This window comes from Aegilops tauschii, chromosome 7 (genome assembly GCF_002575655.3).
Source record: "Aegilops tauschii subsp. strangulata cultivar AL8/78 chromosome 7, Aet v6.0, whole genome shotgun sequence".
Classification (NCBI taxonomy): domain Eukaryota; kingdom Viridiplantae; phylum Streptophyta; class Magnoliopsida; order Poales; family Poaceae; genus Aegilops; species Aegilops tauschii.
In genome coordinates this window covers 135,548,869-135,571,548 of record NC_053041.3, presented here as the reverse complement: position 1 = coordinate 135,571,548, position 22,680 = coordinate 135,548,869, and the positions used below count along the sequence as shown (strand labels likewise).

The following is a 22,680-nucleotide window of genomic DNA, read 5'->3' as shown; positions in this document are numbered from 1 at the left end:
TGTCCCATTCTATATTCCCTCATTGGTTATTAGATCTCGTCTCAACAGCAAGTGTCTGTTGCGGTTTTTAAAGCCTAGTATGACAAGAGTGTTGGCATGTTCCTTCTTCCTTACTGCTGGTTTAGTTCATTTTCCAAACAACTGTGAACGGCCTACAATCGAAGAAACACCGGTGAATATGGTTTTCGATGTAATTTTATTTTTATTGGCCGTTTTTGTGTCTTATTGTTTCTCCATTCTACCGTGTACTATTTTTTTTTATTATATTCTGTTGTAAGATGTCCTTTGGGCGAAAACCCAATTCGGTGCCCAGACTCATCTGCACCTGGTCAGAAAAAAATTCAAAACAAATACTAAATTTTTTTCAAAAAATTCCAATTTTTTGTGTGATAGACAATTTTGTGCGTGAGGTTCGCTTCAAATTTCAACTTATTTGGACATCTGAGCTGCTCTCAGAAAAAAAACAAATCAGTTCAGAACAGTGTGTGAACAGTAGACTTTTTTACAGACCCTGAATTTGTCTTTTTTGCTGAGAGTTGCTCGGATGTCCAAATGAGTTGAAACTTGGAGTGCAGCTCACGCATAAACTTATCTACCGCACAAAAAAATTGGAATTTTTTTAGTATTTGTTTTGATTTTTTTCATCGGGGGAGGGGGGTGGGGGTGCAGATGAGCTCGGGAGCAGAAACGCCGCACTCTCCTTTGGGTGTCTTTTCTTAGAAAAATGAATAAGAACAACCCGATTTAATTAAACTTAAGGACTATAAAATAGACCCTTGGAGACGTGTCAGGAATGCCAAAATGACCACACGTGTATCAAGAAGGCATCTTCATCGACCAATGCCAAACACTTGCCCTGAGGAGATCCCACACCGATCATCATCAACAAGATGTAGGTGACTATAGACAACAACCTTCATGATCTCGAGGATTGAGATTGCACCAAAAACATTGCTGTTTTTTTAGCTTATAAAATCAACCATGTTATGAAAGCATGTTCCTCGGTAGGCTGCAAACACCCTTCAAATGGGATATGAATATTAAACAAAGGGTCGATCGCCGAGGAGGAACCCATGTCCCATTATCTGTTCACCCTTGGAGTTGAAATTGGTCCTCTAGTAAAACATATTGATGGTACTTTGAAAACAAAACCAAATAATCGTCATTTCAATTTAGGGCTAAAAGGAACTCCAACCTTTTAAAATTAGAAAGTATAAAACTCTGCTACGCACATAGAAAGCAAAATGAAAAACCCCACAAGTAAGAGCGACTCGATTTACATAAAGTAAGGGCCAAAAAGGAATAGAAAAACACAGTGAAAGGTAAGAGCACCGGAGCAGGAAAATGATAGGAACCAAAAGATAGCAAGAAGCATATGTGTCCCATCCCATATCTAAATTAAGCATTACTAGAAAAGAACCACTAGGCAAACAAATTCTTGGAGCACATGCAATAGGGTTTACTCTAAGCAATTTTAGAAAGGTAAGCTCTTTCCTTTGCCTTCTAGGTTACTCTTGGCAACCTTTGTACATACTGTATAAGTTTTGAATAAATTGAGATGGCTGTGGGGGTTTTCCCTAAAGTGCCGAGTCAAAAAAAAAAGAACGCTTTTGTAGTTCATAATTCAAGTCAAACTAAGTACTATAATATTTAGAATAGACCTTTTAAGGTTATGTTTCAATTGGTGTAGTCGCTTTCAAAGAAGACAAGTGGTGGATTTCCAGCATAATATGCACTGCAAATGGGGGTTATGAGGCCACAATGTAAGGCTAGAAGCCACCATCCACTTTGATATACAATGCTAAATTCCGCCACTAAGTACCGCTGGACATCATTTCTTTTGTTAGGGATATAAAGGGAGGGAATTTTGGTGGAAGTTTGCTTTTAGAAAGAACGGAAGTGGAGAAAAGAGCACATATGTCTGATTCTCACACACACTGCAGTATCAATGGTGGTAGTCTAGAATGCATAGTGAAAAACGAAGAGAAGCAATTTTCGTTTTGCAGGAAACGAATAGAAGCATGACCATCCTCATAGAGAAACAAATGCCTCTGCTGTACATTAAGTTGGACATGTCCATTTCTGTTAGGATTCAAAAATACAAAAGAAAAGAAAAACGGAACCCAGCAACAATCTATGGACAAATAATAGCCATACTCATTCATATTCTTATGTTTTGTCAAAAGAAAAGCACATTACAAACTACTACTGGCCGGCAATCATGTTGTGGAGACAGAATCTAACTAAACCATAGATGAGCGAACAAGCTTCACCGAAGAGCCGTCGTCTTTTCCTTCTGCTAGAAAACGACGCACATTTTGGATGCTCGATCAAACAAAACAATTAGACCCAAAAGTCCTTAAAAAACAATTAGAACCAAAAGTCCTTAAAAAACAATTAGAACCAAAAGTATTACTAACAATTTCACACTTTCATAATCTCTTCCACTCTATTATGTGTACACGTATATGATGACAGAGTACAATCATGCTCCACAAAGGGGAGAAGACCGAGACCAAGAACATTGTCCATGGTGAATGGTTTCAAAACGAAGTTCGATTTAAAAAAAAACGAAAAGGAAAAAAGGCGCCACCTCTTCTTCTATGAACAGAGCGAGTGAAAATGGCGGCTAACGCCATGGATGATGGATCCCTCCTCTACCCTTTGGTCCCCTGCGCCGCCATGCCGCGGCCGTGGTGCCACGAGTGCCCGCCGAGCCCCCTGGCGAACCGCTGCAGCGGGCTCAGCCGCGCGCACCCGACGATGCCCTCCGCCGCGGCCGCCGCGCCGCTCTTGTCGCCGCCCTGCTTCTTGAGCTTGTCCATGCTGACGGCTCTGGCGTTGAACTTGGCCGCCGCCGTCGGCGGTGGTGCGTTTGCCTTCTTGAGGGGCGCGTCGGGCTGCTGCGCCGGCGGGCACTTGGGGAGCGGGTCCTTGCTGATCCGGCCGCCTTCCGACGAGCTCCGGAACAGGAGGAGGTCGCTGAGTCTCCACCTCCTCCACCCGGCGCTCCTGGAGGTTGGACGCGCGGCGAACGGGTCGGCTTTCTTGGGCGGCGAGCCTGACGCGACGGCGGTGGTGTTTTTGCCGCCGAGCGGGGAGGGCGAGGGCGCCTTGGTCGCCTCCAGGAGTGCCGCTGCGAACGGGTCGAAGTCCGTGCCGGAGCCGACCCTGCTCCGCCGCCGGGGCGACCTCAGGGCGCCTTTCGCGATCGGCGACCGCGGCGATGACCCGACGCTCCCGCCGTCGAGCAGGCCGGGCGGCGGCTTCAGCGGCCTGATCTTTCCCTCGTCGGCGGTCTTCAGCAGAGGCTTCAGCGGCCGGATTCTCCCCTTCTCGAAGAGCTCGTCGGCGGTCGTCAGGCTCTCCGCCGGCGCGGTCTTGTCGACGACGGTGCCGAACTCGAAGTCCGTGTCCCACGCCGCCGCCTCGCCGCCCATCCCGGCCTTGGGCGTCCCGGGCCTCTCCTCCCAGTCGAACGGCACGGCCGACGCGGTGGTGGAGTACGACGACCGCGGATGAAATCCCTCGTCGCCGTCGTCCTCCTCCTCCTCCTCACCGCCGTCGCGGTCCCCCTCGGCGAAGTGCGCGTAGATGGCCGCGGCGCGCCGGGGGCTGGCGGGCGCGCTGGTGAAGTGCTGGAAGAGGTCGAAGGGGTTGGCGCCGGCGAGGCGCGGGGTGACCGGCGGCAGGAGGTCGAACGGGTTCGGCGACGACGGCGCCGTCAGGAACGGGCTGCCCTTCGCCACCGCGGCCGCTCCCTCGACGGAGCCGAACGGGCGGCCGCGCGGGCTGGACGGCGCCGTGGCGTACGGGCTCGCGGCCGCGCTGTCGAGCCGGAGGTCCCGGTGCGGCGCCGGCGAGGCGGGACGCGTCATGACCTCCATTTTCTTGAGTCTAGCTTCTTGGGGACGGACGGGGAGCTCGTGGTGGCGATGGGTTTTTAAGAGTCGTGGAGATGGAGGGAAAAGCGTGGGAAGCCGCGAGGAAGGAGAGAACAGGGGAGCTGAACGAACAGTGATGGAGAAATGGAAGGCCCACTTTTAAATCTTCAAAAAAAATAAAAAAATATACTGCCTGCATTATTTATTTTTTGAGTGGAATATTCTGGCTGAATTCTACTCCTAGATGATATTGTGTGCGAAAAATTATTAGATGTATTCAAATGGACGACATGTATTTAGAGTATCATGAAACATTTGAAAAATCATGTAATTTTTAACCATTTCTACTAATATATATGCATGGAAATTAGCTATCAAAATTGCATCTTGTTGACTCTGTGTGCCTGTATAAAATAGTATGACACTTTTTTTTAGAGAATAGGCTTTTCAGGCCTGCTTTAATAAAGCAAGAGTCTCAATGGAATAGGATGTGCGGTGCGAAAAAGATAATATAAAACATTGTTTATTTTGGAAGGGAGGTGAGAGTATTGACAAAGGTTCCATGTATTTCTTTCATTTCAAAATACATTCCATATTCCATCTAGAAAAATTCCGTATTAAGTTTTGTCAGGACAAGTTTTTTTTTATCAATGATTAATCTACTAGTAATGTGTAACTTTGTGATACAAAAATCATAACTATAAATAAGTAGTACTTTGGAATAGGCATGTAATGACACTAATTTTATACTATCACATAAACATACACTATAATTGCCTCAACAAAACCTAGCATGTTTCGAGACGGGAACGTGGAAATTCGATAAAACAAGCAAGTGATTAGCATAAAAAGTTTTCGCATTTGTGCCTGGCGTTTTTAGCATTTGTGACAGCCAGACATAATTTGTGTTTGACCATCTATACAGAAATAATTACCTCACCTTTTCCACTCCCAATTCATCACATGTAGGCAGTTTTAGCATTTGTGCCAGTCAGACATTTTTATGTGTGAGCATCTCTACAGATGTTGCTTATTTTATTTATCCCTCAAAAAAAAAGATGTTGCTTATTTTATTCGCAAAAAAAAGATGTTGCTTATTTATCAGGATATAGGTCCATATTTTATACTACTACATAATTAGTTTCTTTGAAAACAACCTCTTTACAGAAAAAATGTTGATGTTGTTAATTCGAAGACCGCGTCAAAGTTCTGCGCTGCCTTATATTGTGAGTGAGAGGGGGTAATTGTTGATTCCAAGAAGAGATGGATATGCCAAAAATTCATGCCAGTCGAGTGCGCGTTCTTGCGCTTGGTCATGAGTCCTGACAAGATAAATGGAAGCCTGCTGACAGCGATCGGTCCTCGCGACCAATAAGAAAATTGTTTCGGTAATGTGATTTGGATGGACCGATCCATGCTCTTCCAAAAGGCATCATGGATGATGACACGCATTGCCGGGCAATAAACTAAGATCCGGGAGGAAACAGATGGCCACCATCTGAATTCTCATCGAAGGTGCTCGTGCGCAGATGTAAGGCTCCGGTAGACTTCACGCGGCTACTGGTAACGCTGACGCATGCTCGATCTCACACGTTATTGGCATCAGTTTCATGTTATCTCGGAGGATGCATGCTGATCTCGGTGACATGTTGCGTCTGCTTTGGTGATGTTCGTTGAAACGGAAGGTGTAGAGGTCAACTGTTTGGCTTGTGAGCTCAGGCCAGAGAGGCAGAGAGAGAACTTCTCTGAGAGAACCAGATCACGAAATTCAGAGGCAGATTTTGGATTGTTGACAACTGAAGCAGATTGAAGAGTTCTGAACTTGTCACTTTGTTAATAGAAAAAAGTCCACCTGGTGTGGCAGCGTAATTTTCATTTCCTGCTTCACCGGAATCTCGCGTGCTTTCGGTCATCCTCATCCATCCTTATTTTATTTATTTATTTATCTATTGATGTGCACAAAACATTCCCCCGGACACGGATCCAAGCCATCTTAGTTAAGTCTCTGGATCTGCATGCTTTCATAGAGAAATTTAGTAAAACAGAAATACCCCCTCCGTTCTCTAATATAAGACGTTTTTGCGAGCTAACATAGCTTCTAAAACCATCTTACATTGTGGAACGGAGGAAGTAGTTCTGAACAAGCATTTCTCGGAGCAGGCTTAAGCCTGAAGATACATGACCATTTGCACAATGTTATGGCCAGTTGCAGACTGATTAAGCGAACGATTGATCATTTGAAGCTTTCTTAAAGGAAAAGGCTCTTCTGACCCTCGACAACAAGGCAATGGATTTCAGGGCTTGATAAGAAAAGTACTCCCGAATATACTTTTTGAATTGAAAGGCCCACACGAAAAAGAATTGTCTTATGCCAATTGTCCAGAATTTAGCAAGTTGCAGCCTGACTAAAACCATGCCGATGCGACGACTGAAGACGAATTCATTTAGCTTATTCTTTGCAGAATAAGTAGTACGTGAAAAAATAGTGGATTGTTGCTGCGTGAAATTGATCCACACAGCACCACAGAATCCTCACTTTCGTGGAGGTAAATCGACCGTTTTTCAATGCAAAACGGCAAAGATCAGCCAAACCCTAGGGTTGCTAGGGCTGGGCAGAAGCTACGAGCTAGGTGCTGGAAAGAAAAAAACGTAGGAGAAAAAGTAACATAAAGTTGCAAAATGATCGATTGGATTTTCAATCGGCCATGTACCCACATATATAAGGGTATGTCTGGCCTTTGGCAAATTGAAGTAAGACTCCTGACGTCTTGTTTCCTTGGCACATACGCCAAAAGAATTTTTCTAATCTTTAATTAATTTGTCTATATCTGTAAAAGCATCAGCATGGGCCTAATACTAGTAGACTTTCCATATTAGCTCTGCTTTGGCAGAATAGCTGATTATGCAAAATCTTTTCCATCTTCAGTTTTCCAAACCAGACCTCTTTCCTTCTTTCTCTCCATGTATGAGCTCTAAGAGAATCTCCAGCCGCGTCCCCAACAGGCTCTTTCCGCGCCGGCGCCGAAAAAACGCCCCAATCGTGCTCCCAGGACGCCGAAATCCACCGACTCCGCCCGTTTTTGGGCCCGGCGATCGCAGGCCGAACCCGGCGCACTGGGGGCGCTCGGGGGCTCCGGCGCAAGGGAAAAGCACGCATGGCCCATACCGTCAGGCGAAAAGTCAAGCCTATCGTCCATATTTGCCTCCCACCCCCCGCGAGCTCGGTCGCCACCCACTGCCCACCATCGCTAGATAGGCCATTCCCGCCGGAAAAAGAGCAGGGGTTTCGCCGAGACAGCCTCTCCACCACCGTCTGGGCCATTTTTTTCGGCGTTCCGGGCGCGGGGGGGGGGGGGGGGGGGGGGGAGTGTACAGGCGGGTGCGCGCCCAACCGCGCCCGTAAGGTGTTCGGCGATTTGCCTGCCTCGGCAATGGACTCGGACGACGAGGAGGCGTTCGCCGCACTGCTGGAGGAGGCAGCTGATGCCGACGTTCAGGAAGAGGAACATCTCATGGTCCTCGCTGGCCTGCTGGCAAGCAGCAATGAAAAGCCACGGCGAGGTGGCTCGGCGCCGGGGCGGATGCAAGCAAAGAACCGGCATCGTCTCGAAGGCTACTGCATGCTCTATTCCGACTACTTTGCCGACGCTCCACTGCACGGCGACAAAGTATTCGGCGCCGTTATCGGATGAGCCGAAAGCTTTTCCTCAGGATTGTGAATTTCATCCGTGAGTTCGACAACTACTTCAAGTCCAAGAAGGATTGCACCGGCAAACTTGGATTCACCTCAATCTAGAAGTGCACGACAGCGATGATGATGCTTGCATATGGAGCTCCCGGTGATTCACTCGACGACTATGGACGCATGGCCGAGTCCACGACCATTGAGTGTTTCTACAAGTTCTGCAGGGCAGTCGCGGTAGTGTTTGGACCGCAATACTTGCGAACACCCAATGCGGAAGACACTGCTCGGATCATAGCACAGAATGCAGCAAGAGGATTTCCTGGGATGCTTGGAAGCATCGACTGCATGCATTGGAAATGGAAGAACTGTCCATTTTCTTGGCAGGGGATGTACAAAGGCGCCAAAGGCGGTTGCAGTGTGGCACTTGAGGCGGTGGCCACACATGACCTCTGGTTTTGTCACTCCTTCTTTGGTATGCCAGGAACTCACAATGACATCAACGTGCTGCAGTGCTCCCCTGTCTTTGCGAAGCTTGTTGAAGGTCATTCTCCTCCTGTGAACTTCGAGGTCAATGGGCGGCACTACAACAAGGGGTACTACCTAGCTGATGGCATCTATCCGAGATGGTCTACATTTGTGAAGACTATCTGAAACGCTGTGCCAGGAGGCAAGAAGTCCCACTTTGGCAAGGTTCAGGAGGCTTGCAGGAAGGATGTCGAGTGGGCATTTGGTGTGCTCCAATCTTGATTTGCTGTTGTCCGGTACCCTGCTCAGACCTGGTCGAAAGATCAAATGTGGGAGATCATGACTTGTTGTGTCATCTTGCATAACATGATCATCAAGAGCGAGCAGGAAGAGCCAGTGTTTGACACTGAACCATACAACAGGCAGGGTCCTCTAGCCGAAGTTGATCACCAGCTACCGGCAACCTGGACTGCCTACCTCAATATGCGTCAGGAGATCCGAGACCCACAGGTGCATCATCAACTGCAGCAGGATCTGGTGGAGCACCTATGGAGGAGCAAGGGCGACGCCTAACTCGACGTGTGATGAAATATGAGTTTTTATTTGTTAAACTATATAATTTGTATTGAACTATTTGTTGTTGCACTATTTTGTTGAACTATTTGATTTTCTGTGATGAACTATGTGATAAAAAATTATTTATGTTGAGAATTCAAAGCCGAACCATGTTGAATATGGGCCGATTCTCGCCGATATCGGGTCATTTTTCGCCGAAAGTGGGCCGAAAAGCGGCCAGAAATAGGCCGATATCAGCGTCTGGGAGCGACGGCTGGATGCCCAACCGCCCCAGAGTCAATTCTACCGCCGGCTCGCCCCCAGGCGGCGATTTTTATGCCTCCTGGGGGGCCAACGGCTGGAGATGCTGTAACACACAATTCTGTTCCATCCAGCCTGCTGCACCTAGCCTCTGTACTTGCAATCATGTGTGCATTCTCAAACAATTAGCTTGACCACCAAAACTAAATAATCTGGGTGATCCCTCAAGCCAGATCCAAATTAGACTATCAACATGGACTAATCAAGGTTGTTTTTTAAGAAAAAGAAATTAAAAAACGAACATATCAATGCTGTTGCTGTTTGTCGACTTTTCAGAACACGTCCTGGCTTGCGGTGAGCCCCTTGCTTCTGCTCTTTGGCCGGTTTTTGCCGACAGAAAGAGACACGCTCGTGATCTGCTCTCCTGAAACGTGCTGGTCAATGGAACTATGGAAGAATCTCCAAGCCAGTGCTGCAGCAGAACTGAATTCATACGCCGGCATGCCTGCGCCTGCCTTACTCTCCTGCACGTAGTAGACTCCGGTCCGCGACAGGTTAACTGAATTATCACAAAAATGTTTCGCAAGTACTCCTACTTGTTGTCTTTGGTGCATCAATCACGGACTGGATGGGTGCATAATAAGGCGACAGGTAGACGACATGGGGTACTTCGATCAACAATCAGAATGGGCGGCGGCTTATGTCAAACAAGCAGTGGCAACAAGGATGTTAAAATTTCACTCAGCAACGGCGTTTACTGCTTACTTTATATTTTGAATTTTCAATCAAGATTCAATCAACTTGGACAATTTTTTTTTAAATGACGATTTTCTCTGAATGCTCACCCCAAAGTGCTAACATAATCCCGGAAAATTATTTTAACTATTTATGATTATCTGGAATCTGTTTCATTTTTTTCCGATAAACTTTGAAGTTTCTGTCGAAATTTGGATAACAAACTTCAGTGTTAGAGTATATAGGCATATCTTTCTATATGATAGACTATGATTTGTAATCATCTCCTGTCTTATTTTTAGGAGTGGCTTCTTGCCTTCCAAGCCTTGTACTCTATATAAACCGCGCGAGAGGCTCAATACAACATCCATCATATTCCGCAACAATCCATCTCTCAACCTTCTAACATGATATCAGCCTTACCTCGATACTAAACCCTAGCGCACCCGCTTCCGCACCCGGGGCAGTTGGCCTCCATGACCGCCGCCGGGGGCCGCGCTGCCCGTACCTAGGGTTCGTCCGCCGGCCGTGTTGGCCGGCTGCCCTAGAGAGTCTTTCCCGAGCCCTTGCTCCGGGTTTTTCTCTCTCCCGCTGGTCATCTTGATCGGCGTTTTCTTTTTGGTTTTCCGATCTATGCTTGATCGGTTTGCGTCGCCCACCGCCGCCGTCGACCCCCGTGCGCCTCTACTCCAACACTAGCGCGACCGGCCGGCCTCTTCACCAACTCGCCAACCATGCGCGCCGAGGCGGCCCGTCAGGGCCCGCCGCCGTCCGCACGTCGGCCCTCCCGTCGCCCTGCACCGACCATCACCGCCATGTTCCCGAGTTCGGCGCGCCCCACCACCGATCGAGCAATGGGCTGCCACTGCGTCGCCCTGTCGGGCCGCAGCGCCGCCGCCCTGTGGTTCTCCCCATGGCTGCACCGATCCGCGCCGCCGCTGCGCCGCCACTTCAGGCCGTAGTGCCACGACACGTGGTCCACGCCACCGTCCCAAGACCGTTCCCGTGGTTGCACCACCTCGCGCGCTGCCGCTGCATCGCCCCTTCGGGCCGTAGTGCCGCGGCCCGCGGTCAACCTTCGCACCGAGGCCGTCCGCTCCAGGCCGTCCCCGAGGCTGCACCGACCCTCGCGCTGCCGCTCCATCGCCCCGTCGGGCCGTAGCGAGCGTGGCACGTGACCCCTGCAACCGCCCTGAGGTCTTCCCTGCTGTCGCCCCGACCTGCCCTCCGCCATTGCGTCGCCCCTTCGGGCCCTAGTGCCAAGGCCCGCGGTCTACTTCGCCGTCCCCGCACGTCGACTTCCCGTGGTATGCGCCGCGTCGTCTCTCTTGGCGCGGGAACGCCATCGTCCGCGCCGGTTTTCGTCACGCTGTCAGGGTTCTTCGCCTACTTCGAGCATCGCCGCCGCACTCCTAACCTAGCCGCCGCCGCCGTCAGGCCGCCGCAGCTCTTCTTCGGCCGCCGCCGCAGCCGCCCGTCCACCCCCTTGGTCTTCATCCAGCACCAGCTCGTCGCCAGCGTTGCCGTCATCTACCCCGACCACTTCATCTACTCCGACAACCGCGAGCGACATTCGCCCCGCGCCGATTGGCCGCAACCGTCGTCGAGTCCTTCTCTACTGGCCTCTCCGACTTCTTCGACATGGCGTACAACTCGTGCAGGTCCCAGTCTATGCATGTCCGGTGCTGGCAACACCGCTGCGAGCCTTCGTCCATGACGTGTCCTCGGGCCTGCCAAGCCTGGTGCGGCGCTTCGTCAACTTCGTCTTCATCCGTCTTCGCATGCCCGGTGCTGGCAACACCGACGCGTGCCTTCGTCTACGATGTGTCCCCGGGGTTGGCAACCCCGGCGCGACGTGTCGTCAACAACGTCTTCTTCCCGACGCACCACTACTTCGACACCACTGCGCTAATGCCTAACTCGACGCCTCCTTGCGCCCGCGGCTCCACGGCGACTTCATCGACACCAGCTCCCCCGACTCGACATCGACCACGACATTTTTTTCGCACGGCTACCTCGACCACGGCTCCACCACCTACGCTCTCGGCTACCACGACAAACGGCACAAAGGGCTACCGCCTTGCTTGAGCAACCTCGTCAGTTGCCACTCCAGCCACGACTCCGCGATGCATCGACCGTTATGACTGCGGGGGGATGTCAGCCTGTCGGCTACTATTCTCTGCAGTCTGACCATTCGCGACGCTCCTGTTGACTGCGCCGCTACCGCTACGACTGCGGGGGGATGTTAGAGTATATAGGCATATCTTTGTATATGGTAGACTATGATTTGTAATCATCTCCTACCTTATCTCTAGGAGAGGCTTCTTGCCTTCCAAGCCTTGTACTCTATATAAACCGCCCGAGAGGCTCAATACAACATACATCATATTCCGCAACAATCCATCTCTCTCCCTTCTGAAGGAAATATGCCCTAGAGGCAATAATAAAGTTATTATTTATTTCCTTATATCATGATAAATGTTTATTATTCATGCTAGAATTGTATTAACCGGAAACATGATACATGTGTGAATACATAGACAAACAGAGTGTCACTAGTATGCCTCTACTAGACTAGCTCGTTGATCAAAGATGGTTATGTTTCCTAGCCATTGACATGAGTTGTCATTTGATTAACGGGATCACATCATTAGGAGAATGATGTGATTGACTTGACCCATTCCGTTAGCTTAGCACACGATCGTTTAGTATGTTGCCATTGCTTTCTTCATGACTTATACATGTTCCTACGACTATGAGATTATGCAACTCCCGTTTACAGGAGGAACACTTTGTGTGCTACCAAACGTCACAACATAACTGGGTGATTATAAAGGTGCTCTATAGGTGTCTCTGAAGGTACTTGTTGGGTTGGCGTATTTCGAGAATAGGATTTGTCACTCCGATTGTCGGAGAGGTATCTCTGGGCCCACTTGGTAATGCACATCACTTAAAGCCTTGCAAGCATTGCAACTAATGAGTTAGTTGCAGGATGATGTATTACGGAACGGGTAAAGAGACTTGCCGGTAACGAGATTGAACTAGGTATTGAGATACCGACGATCGAATCTCGGGCAAGTAACATACCGATGACAAAGGGAACAACGTATGTTGTTATGCGGTTTGACCGATAAAGATCTTCGTAGAATATGTGGGAGCCAATATGAGCATCCAGGTTCCGCTATTGGTTATTGACCGGAGACATGTCTCGGTCATGTCTACATAGTTCTCGAACCCGTAGGGTCCGCACGCTTAAAGTTAGATGACGGTTATATTATGAGTTTATGTGTTTTGATGTACCGAAGGAGTTCGGAGTCCCGGATGAGATCAGGGACATGACGAGGAGTCTCGAAATGGTCGAGATGTAAAGATCGATATATTGGACGGCTATATTCGGATATCGGAAAGGTTCCGAGTGATTCGGGTATTTTTCGGAGTACCGGAGAGTTACGGGAATTCGTATTGGGCCTTAATGGGCCATACGGGAAAGGAGAGAAAGGCCCCAAAGGGTGGCCGCACCCCTCCCCATGGACTAGTCCGAATTGGACTAGGGAGGGGGGGCGCCCCCTTCCTTCCTTCTCCTTTTCCCTTCCCTTCTCCTACTCCAACAAGGAAAGGAGGAGTCCTACTCCCGGTGGGAGTAGGACTCCCCCCTTGGCGCGCCCTCCTCCTAGGCCGTCCGCCTCCCCCCTTGCTCTTTATATACGGGGGCAGGGGGCACCCCAAAGACACAACAATTGATCTCTTGATCTCTTAGCCGTGTGCGGTGCCCCCCTCCACCATAATCCACCTCGATAATATCGTAGCGGTGCTTAGGCGAAGCCCTGCGTCGGTAGAACATCATCATCGTCACCACGCCGTCGTGCTGACGGAACTCTCCCTCAAAGCTCGGCTGGATCGGAGTTCGAGGGACGTCATCGAGCTGAACGTGTGCTGAACTCGGAGGTGCCGTACGTTCGGTACTTGGATCGGTCGGATCGTGAAGACGTACGACTACATCAACCGCGTTGTGCTAACGCTTCCGCTTTCGGTCTACGAGGGTACATGGACAACACTCTCCCCTCTCGTTGCAATGCATCACCATGATCTTGCGTGTGCGTAGAATTTTTTTGAAATTACTACGTTCCCCAACAGTGGCATCCGAGCCTGGTTTTATGCGTAGATGTCATATGCACGAGTAAAACACAAGTGCGTTGTGGGCGATATAAGTCATACTACTTACCAGCATGTCATACTTTGGTTCGGCGGTATTGTTGGATGAAGCGGCCCGGACCGACATTACGCGTACGCTTATGCGAGACTGGTTCTACCGAAGTGCTTTGCACATAGGTGTCTGGCGGGTGTCAGTTTCTCCAACTTTAGTTGAACCGAGTGTGGCTACGCCCGGTCCTTGCGAAGGTTAAAACATCACCAACTTGACAAATTATCGTTGTGGTTTTGATGCATAGGTAAGAACAGTTCTTGCTAAGCCCGTAGCAGCCACGTAAAACTTGCAACAACAAAGTAGAGGACGTCTAACTTATTTTTGCAGGGCATGTTGTGATGTGATATGGTCAAAGCATGATGCTAAATTTATTGTATGAGATGATCATGTTTTGTAACCGAGTTATCGGCAACTGGCAGGAGCCATATGGTTGTCGCTTTATTGTATGCAATGCAATCGCCCTGTAATGCTTTACTTTATCACTAAGTGGTAGCGATAGTCGTAGAAGCATAAGATTGGCGAGACGACAACGATGCTACGATGGAGATCAAGGTGTCGCGCCGGTGACGATGGTGATCATGACGGTGCTTCGGAGATGGAGCTCACAAGCACAAGATGATGATGGCCATATCATATCACTTATATTGATTGCATGTGATGTTTATCTTTTATGCATCTTATCTTGCTTTGATTGACGGTAGCATTATAAGATGATCCCTCACTAAATTATGAAAGTATAAGTGTTCTCCCTGAGTATGCACCGTTGTGAAAGTTCTTCGTGCTGAGAAACCACGTGATGATCGGGTGTGATAGGCTCTACGTTCAAATACAACGGGTGCAAAACAGTTGCACACGCGGAATACCTAGGTTAAGCTTGACGAGCCTAGCATATAACAGATATGGCCTCGGAACACGGAGACCGAAAGGTCGAGCGTGAATCATATAGTAGATATGATCAACATAGTGATGTTCACTGTTGAAACTACTCCATCTCACGTGATGATCGGACATGGTTTAGTTGATATGGATCACGTGATCACTTAGAGGATTAGAGGGATGTCTATCTAAGTGGGAGTTCTTAAGTAATATGATTAATTGAACTTGAATTTATCATGAACTTAGTACCTGATAGTATCTTGCTTGTCTATGTTGATTGTAGATAGATGGCTCGTGCTGTTGTTCCGTTGAATTTTAATGCGTTCCTTGAGAAAGCAAAGTTGAAAGATGATGGTAGCAATTACACGGACTGGGTCCGTAACTTGAGGATTATCCTCATTGCTGCACAGAAGAATTACGTCCTGGAAGCACCGCTGGGTGCCAGGCCTGCTGCCAATGCAACTGACGACGTTAAAAACGTCTGGCAGAGCAAAGTTGATGACTACTCGATAGTTCAATGTGCCATGCTTTACGGCTTAGAACCGGGACTTCAACGACGTTTTGAACGTCATGGAGCATATGAGATGTTCCAGGAGTTGAAGTTAATATTTCAAAAGAATGCTCGGATTGAGAGATATGAAGTCTCCAATAAGTTCTACAGCTGCAAGATGGAGGAGAATAGTTCTGTCAGTGAGCATATACTCCAAATGTCTGGGTATAATAATCACATGATTCAACTGGGAGTTAATCTTCCGGATGATAGCGTCATTGACAGAATTCTCCAATCACTGCCACCAAGCTACAAGAGCTTTGTGATGAACTATAACATGCAAGGGATGGATAAGACAATTCCCGAGCTCTTCGCAATACTAAAGGCTGCGGAGGTAGAAATCAAAAAGGAGCATCAAGTGTTGATGGTCAATAAGACCACCAGTTTCAAGAAAAAGGGCAAAGGGAAGAAGAAGGGGAACTTCAAGAAGAACAGCAAGCAAGTTGCTGCTCAGGAGAAGAAACCCAAGTCTGGACCTAAGCCTGAGACTGAGTGCTTCTACTGCAAGCAGACTGGTCACTGGAAGCGGAACTGCCCCAAGTATTTGGCGGATAAGAAGGATGGCAAGGTGAACAAAGGTATATGTGATATACATGTTATTGATGTGTACCTTACTAATGCTCACAGTAGCACCTGGGTATTTGATACTGGTTCTGTTGCTAATATTTGCAACTCGAAACAGGGGCTACGGATTAAGCGAAGATTGGCTAAGGACGAGGTGACGATGCACGTGGGAAATGGTTCCAAAGTCAATGTGATCGCGGTCGGCACGCTACCTCTACATCTACCTTCGGGATTAGTTTTAGACCTAAATAATTGTTATTTGGTGCCAGCGTTAAGTATGAACATTATATCTGGATCTTGTTTGATGCGAGACGGTTATTCATTTAAATAAGAGAATAATGGTTGTTCTATTTATATGAGTAATATCTTTTATGGTCATGCACCCTTGAAGAGTGGTCTATTTTTGTTGAATCTCGATAGTAGTGATACACATATTCATAATATTGAAGCCAAAAGATGCAGAGTTGATAATGATAGTGCAACTTATTTGTGGCACTGCCGTTTAGATCATATTGGTGTAAAGCACATGAAGAAACTCCATACTGATGGACTTTTGGAACCACTTGATTATGAATCACTTGGTACTTGCGAACCGTGCCTCATGGGCAAGATGACTAAAATGCCGTTCTCCGGAACTATGGAGAGAGCAACAGATTTGTTGGTAATCATACATACAGATGTATGTGGTCCGATGAATATTGAGCCTCGTGGCGGATATCGTTATTTTCTCACCTTCACAGATGATTTGAGCATATATGGGTATATCTACTTAATGAAACATATGTCTGAAACATTTGAAAAGTTCAAAGAATTTCAGAGTGAAGTTGAAAATCATCGTAACAAGAAAATAAAGTTTCTACGATCTGATCGTGGAGGAGAATATTTGAGATATGAGTTTGGTCTTCATTTGAAACAATGCGGAATAGTTTCGCAACTCACGCCACCCGGAACACCACAGCGTAATGGTGTGTCCGAACGTCGTAATCGTACTCTACTAGATATGGTGCGATCTATGATGTCTCTTACTGATTTACCGCTATCGTTTTGGGGTTATGCTTTAGAGACGGCCGCATTCACGTTAAATAGGGCACCATCAAAATCCGTTGAGACGACGCCTTATGAACTGTGGTTTGGCAAGAAACCAAAGTTGTCGTTTCTTAAAGTTTGGGGCTGCGATGCTTATGTGAAAAAGCTTCAACCTGATAAGCTCGAAACCAAATCGGAGAAATGTGTCTTGATAGGATACCCAAAGGAGACTGTTGGGTACACCTTCTATCACAGATCCGAAGGCAAAACTTTTGTTGCTAAATTTGGAATTTTTCTGGAGAAGGAATTTCTCTCGAAAGAAGTGAGTGGGAGGAAAGTAGAACTTGATGAGGTAACTGTACCTGCTCCCTTATTGGAAAGTAGTTCATCGCAAAAACCGGTTTCTGCGACACCTACACCAATTAGTGAGGAAGTTAATGATGATGATCATGAAACTTCAGATCAAGTTATTACTGAACCTCGTAGGTCAACCGGAGTAAGATCCGCACCAGAGTGGTACGGTAATCCTGTTCTGGAAGTTATGTTACTGGACCATGACGAACCTACGAACTATGAAGAAGCGATGGTGAGCCCAGATTCCGCGAAATGGCTTGAGGCCATGAAATCTGAGATGAGATCCATGTATGAGAACAAAGTGTGGACTTTGGTTGACTTGCCCGATGATCGGCAAGCAATTGAGAATAAATGGATTTTCAAGAAGAAGACTGACGCTGATGGTAATGTTACTGTCTATAAAGCTCGACTTGTTGCAAAAGGTTTTCGACAAGTTCAAGGGATTGGCTACAATGAGACCTTCTCACCCGTAGCGATGCTTAAGTCTGTCCGAATCATATTAGCAATTGCCCCATTTTATGATTATGAAATTTGGCAAATGGATGTCAAAACTGCATTCCTGAATGGATTTCTGGAAGAAGAGTTGTATATGATGCAACCGGAAGGTTTTGTCGATCAAAAGGGAGCTAACAAAGTGTGCAAGCTCCAGCGATCCATTTATAGACTGGTGCAAGCCTCTCGGAGTTGGAATAAACGCTTTGATAGTGTGATCAAAGCATTTGGTTTTGTACAGACTTTTGGAGAAGCCTGTATTTACAAGAAAGTGAGTGGGAGCTCTGTAGCATTTCTGATATTATATGTGGATGACATATTGCTGATTGGAAATGATATAGAATTTCTGGATAGCATAAAGGGATACTTGAATAAGAGTTTTTCATTGAAAGACCTCGGTGAAGCTGCGTATATATTGGGCATCAAGATCTATAGAGATAGATCAAGACGCTTAAGTGGACTTTGACAAAGCACATACCTTGACAAAGTTTCTTGCCTGTGTTACAAGGTGTGAAGTTGAGTAAGACTCAATGCTCAACCACTGCAGAAGATAGAGAGAAGATGAAAGATGTTCCCTATGCTTCAGCCATAGGCTCTATCATGTATGCAATGCTGTGTACCAGACCTGATGTGTGCCTTGCTATAAGTCTAGCAGGGAGGTACCAAAGTAATCCAGGAGTGGATCACTGGACAGCGGTCAAGAACATCCTGAAATACCTGAAAAGGACTAAGGATATGTTTCTCGTTTATGGAGGTGACAAAGAGCTCATCGTAAATGGTTACGTTGATGCAAGCTTTGACACTGATCCGGACGATTCTAAATCGCAAACCGGATACATGTTTACATTGAACGGTGGAGCTGTCAGTTGGTGCAGTTCTAAACAAAGCGTCGTGGCGGGATCTACATGTGAGGTGGAATACATAGCTGCTTAGGAAGCAGCAAATGAAGGAGTTCATATCCGATCTAGGTGTCATACCTAGTGCATCGGGTCCAATGAAAAATCTTTTGTGACAATACTGGTGCAATTGCCTTGGCGAAGGAATCCAGATTTCACAAGAGAACCAAGCACATCAAGAGACGCTTCAATTCCATCCGGGATTTAGTCCAGGTGGGAGACATAGAAATTTGCAAGATACATACGGATCTGAATGTTGCAGACCCGTTGACTAAGCCTCTTCCATGAGCAAAACATGATCAGCACCAAGGCTCCATGGGTGTTAGAATCATTACTGTGTAATCTAGATTATTGACTCTAGTGAAAGTGGGAGACTGAAGATAATATGCCCTAGAGGCAATAATAAAGTTATTATTTATTTCCTTATATCATGATAAATGTTTATTATTCATGCTAGAATTGTATTAACCGGAAACATGATACATGTGTGAATACATAGACAAACAGAGTGTCACTAGTATGCCTCTACTTGACTAGCTCGTTGATCAAAGATGGTTATGTTTCCTAGCCATTGACATGAGTTGTCATTTGATTAACGGGATCACATCATTAGGAGAATGATGTGTTTGACTTGACCCATTCCGTTAGCTTAGCACACGATCGTTTAGTATGTTGCCATTGCTTTCTTCATGACTTATACATGTTCCTACGACTATGAGATTATGCAACTCCCGTTTACAGGAGGAACACTTTGTGTGCTACCAAACGTCACAACGTAACTGGGTGATTATAAAGGTGCTCTACAGGTGTCTCTGAAGGTACTTGTTGGGTTGGCGTATTTCGAGACTAGGGTTTGTCACTCCGATTGTCGAAGAGGTATCTCTGGGCCCACTTGGTAATGCACATCACTTAAAGCCTTGCAAGCATTGCAACTAATGAGTTAGTTGCAGGATGATGTATTACGGAACGAGTAAAGAGACTTGCCGGTAACGAGATTGAACTAGGTATTGAGATACCGACGATCGAATCTCGGGCAAGTAACATACCGATGACAAAGGGAACAACGTATGTTGTTATATGGTTTGACCGATAAAGATCTTCGTAGAATATGTGGGAGCCAATATGAGCATCCAGGTTCCGCTATTGGTTATTAACCGGAGACGTGTCTCGGTCATGTCTACATAGTTCTCGAACCCGTAGGGTCCGCACGCTTAAAGTTAGATGACGGTTATATTATGAGTTTATGTGTTTTGATGTACCGAAGGAGTTCGGAGTCCCGGATGAGATCAGGGACATGACGAGGAGTCTCGAAATGGCCGAGACGTAAAGATCGATATATTGGGCGACTATATTCGGACATCGGAAAGGTTCCGAATAATTCGGGTATTTTTCGGAGTACCGGAGAGTTACGGGAATTCGTATTGGGCCTTAATGGGCCATACAGGAAAGGAGAGAAAGGCCCCAAAGGGTGGCCGCACCCCTCCTCATGGACTAGTCCGAATTGGACTAGGGAGGGGGGGCCCCTTCCTTCCTTCTCCTTCTCCCTTCCCTTCTCCTACTCCAACAAGGAAAGAAGGAGTCCTACTCCCGGCGGGAGTAGGACTCCCCCCTTGGCGCGCCCTCCTCCTAGGCCGGCCGCCTCCCCCTTGCTCCTTTATATACGGGGGCAGGGGGGCACCCCAAAGACACAACAATTGATCTCTTGATCTCTTAGCCGTGTGCGGTGCCCCCCTCCACTATAATCCACCTCGATAATATCGTAGCGGTGCTTAGGCGAAGCCCTGCGTCGGTAGAACATCATCATCGTCGCCACGCCGTCGTGCTGACGGAACTCTCCCTCAAAGCTCGGCTGGATCGGAGTTCGAGGGACGTCATCGAGCTGAACGTGTGCTGAACTCGGAGGTGCCGTACGTTCGGTACTTGGATCGGTCGGATCGTGAAGACGTACGACTACATCAACCGCGTTGTGCTAACGCTTCCGCTTTCGGTCTACGAGGGTACGTGGACAACACTCTCCCCTCTCGTTGCAATGCATCATCATGATCTTGCGTGTGCGTAGAATTTTTTTGAAATTACTACGTTCCCCAACACCTTCTAACATTCAGAATGATGATTCTATCAAACTATTCATCCTAATTAGCTAATTTTTTAGAACATTCACAGAACTATTCATGATTTTTTGTTGTTGTAAATACTACTAGTAAAAAAATTGGTGTAAACGTTGCCGAAACATTGAGTGTCGATTCAGAACGTGGCGCAGTTCACGGTAATAGAGGCTTAGCGTCGTTAAAAGCGTAATCATCGCATGGCCTCAGAAGCCGAACTAGCCGGTAAATTTCGACGTCATATGGGTGATTTGGGTCTTGTGACAACCATTAGCACATAAAAGTAAGTTGTGAGTGAGAGGAAGTAATTGTTGATTCCAGGGAAAATATCTGGTGCTCCGGGAGCACCTAAGCTTAGGTGCTCCCGTGCGTCATCAGCCGTTGGATCCCAAATCCAACAGCTCCTGTGAGATGATGAACATTTTTGCACAAAAGCACTCATAGAATCTGAAAAATGCGTACATGTACAACAGCTACATCAGCTTCTCATACGCCGTTGGATCTGAGATCCGATGGCCCAAAAGCCCGTATCATGGGAGCACCTAAGCTCCCGTATCACAGGATACTCTCCCGTTGATTCCAAGAAGAGACGAATATGCCAAATTCATGCCAATTGAGGTGTGTTTCTCGCGCTTGGTAATGATTCCTGACAAGATTAAATGAAAGTCTGCTGACAGTGATCGGTCCTCGAGACCAATACAAATTGTTGCGCTAATGCGATGTGGTTTCCATGGAAGAACCCATGCTCCTTTAAAAAGGCATCCATTGATGATGATGACACGCATGCCGGGAAGTAAACTAAGATCTGCAGGAAACAGATGGCCACTTTCTCAATTCCCATCACACATAGATGGCTAAGCTCCTGCAGAGTTCACGCGGCTACTGATAATGCTGACGAATGTTTGATGCCACACGTTATTAACATTTGTCTCAAGCTGTTCTTCGGATTTTACATGTTATAATCTCTGTGACATGTTGCGTCTGCTTTAGCAGCGTTCGTTGAAATGGCAGGTGTAGAGCTCAACTGTCCGGCTTATGAGCTCAGGCCAAGGAAAACTTCTCTCTCTCTATCTCTCTTGATGAGGGGTAAAGGGAAAACTCTGACAAAACCAAATCATGAAATTCAGAGGAAGAGATGGATTGTTGACATCTGAAGATTGAAACATTCTAAGCTCATTATTTTGTTAATCACAAAGTCCACCTGGTGTGGCTGGGTAAGGTATTTGACCCACCAGTTTCCCCGTGGGCATTAAAGCTGGCACATACCCGTACCCTGATAGAGTAATTACCCACGGGGACGCGGGTAACGGTTAACCATTGCCATCTTGAGGTACAGGTCAACTCTCAATTGTGTGGCTTACGAGCTCAGGCCAAGGGAAAACTCTCTTTCTTTTTTGATGAGGGGGAAAGGGAAAACTTCTCTGACAAAACCAAATCACGAAATTCAGAGGAAGAGATAGGATTGTTGACATCCGAAGATTGAAACATTCTGAACTCATTATTTTGTTAATCAGAAAGTCCACCCGATGTGGCAGTGTTACTTCCTTTTGTATACTTCACCGGAATCTCGCGTGCTTTCGGTCATCCTCATCCATCCTTATTTATTTATATGAAGATTGCCTGGGCACAAGACATTCCGCCGGACCCGGATCCAAGCCATCTTAGTTAAGGTTGTGCATGCTTTAATAAAGAAATTTAGTGCTTTTGAACTTATCTGACGGTTTATTCGGGTGCAGGCTTAAGTCTGAAGATACATGACCATTTGCACAATGTTAGGGCCAGTTGCATTCATTATCAGCTTTCTTAAAGGGCTCTTCTGGCCCTAGAAGGCCTCGTCGGAAGGACAGTGGATTTCAGGACTTGAAGCATAAACTACTCCTGAATATTAGAATCTACTCTTAGAGTTTGAAGGGCCATACTGCTGAATATATGCACAAAAATAAGAAAGGTCTTATGCTCATTGCCCATTTCTTTCTGCAAGTTGCAACCTGAAACTAAAATCTGTGACCAATTCATCAGCCTTTTCCC

General features: G+C 47.1%; 1 protein-coding gene across 1 annotated transcript; it reads right to left on the bottom strand.

The window, feature by feature from the left end:
• Positions 1-2,430: 2,430 nt before the first annotated feature.
• On the bottom strand, positions 2,431-4,259 carry LOC109766361 (uncharacterized). The gene has a single exon (XM_020325133.4). The coding sequence runs from the start codon at positions 3,885-3,887 to the stop codon at positions 2,658-2,660; it is 1,230 nt and encodes a 409-aa protein (XP_020180722.1). The 5' UTR covers positions 3,888-4,259; the 3' UTR covers positions 2,431-2,657.
• Between the last annotated feature and the right edge of the window lie 18,421 nt (positions 4,260-22,680).

Coding starts and splice junctions, on each gene's coding strand:
- LOC109766361 (XM_020325133.4), bottom strand. CDS start 3,887: ATGGAGGTCATGACGCGTCCCGCCTCGCCGGCGCCGCACCGGGACCTC.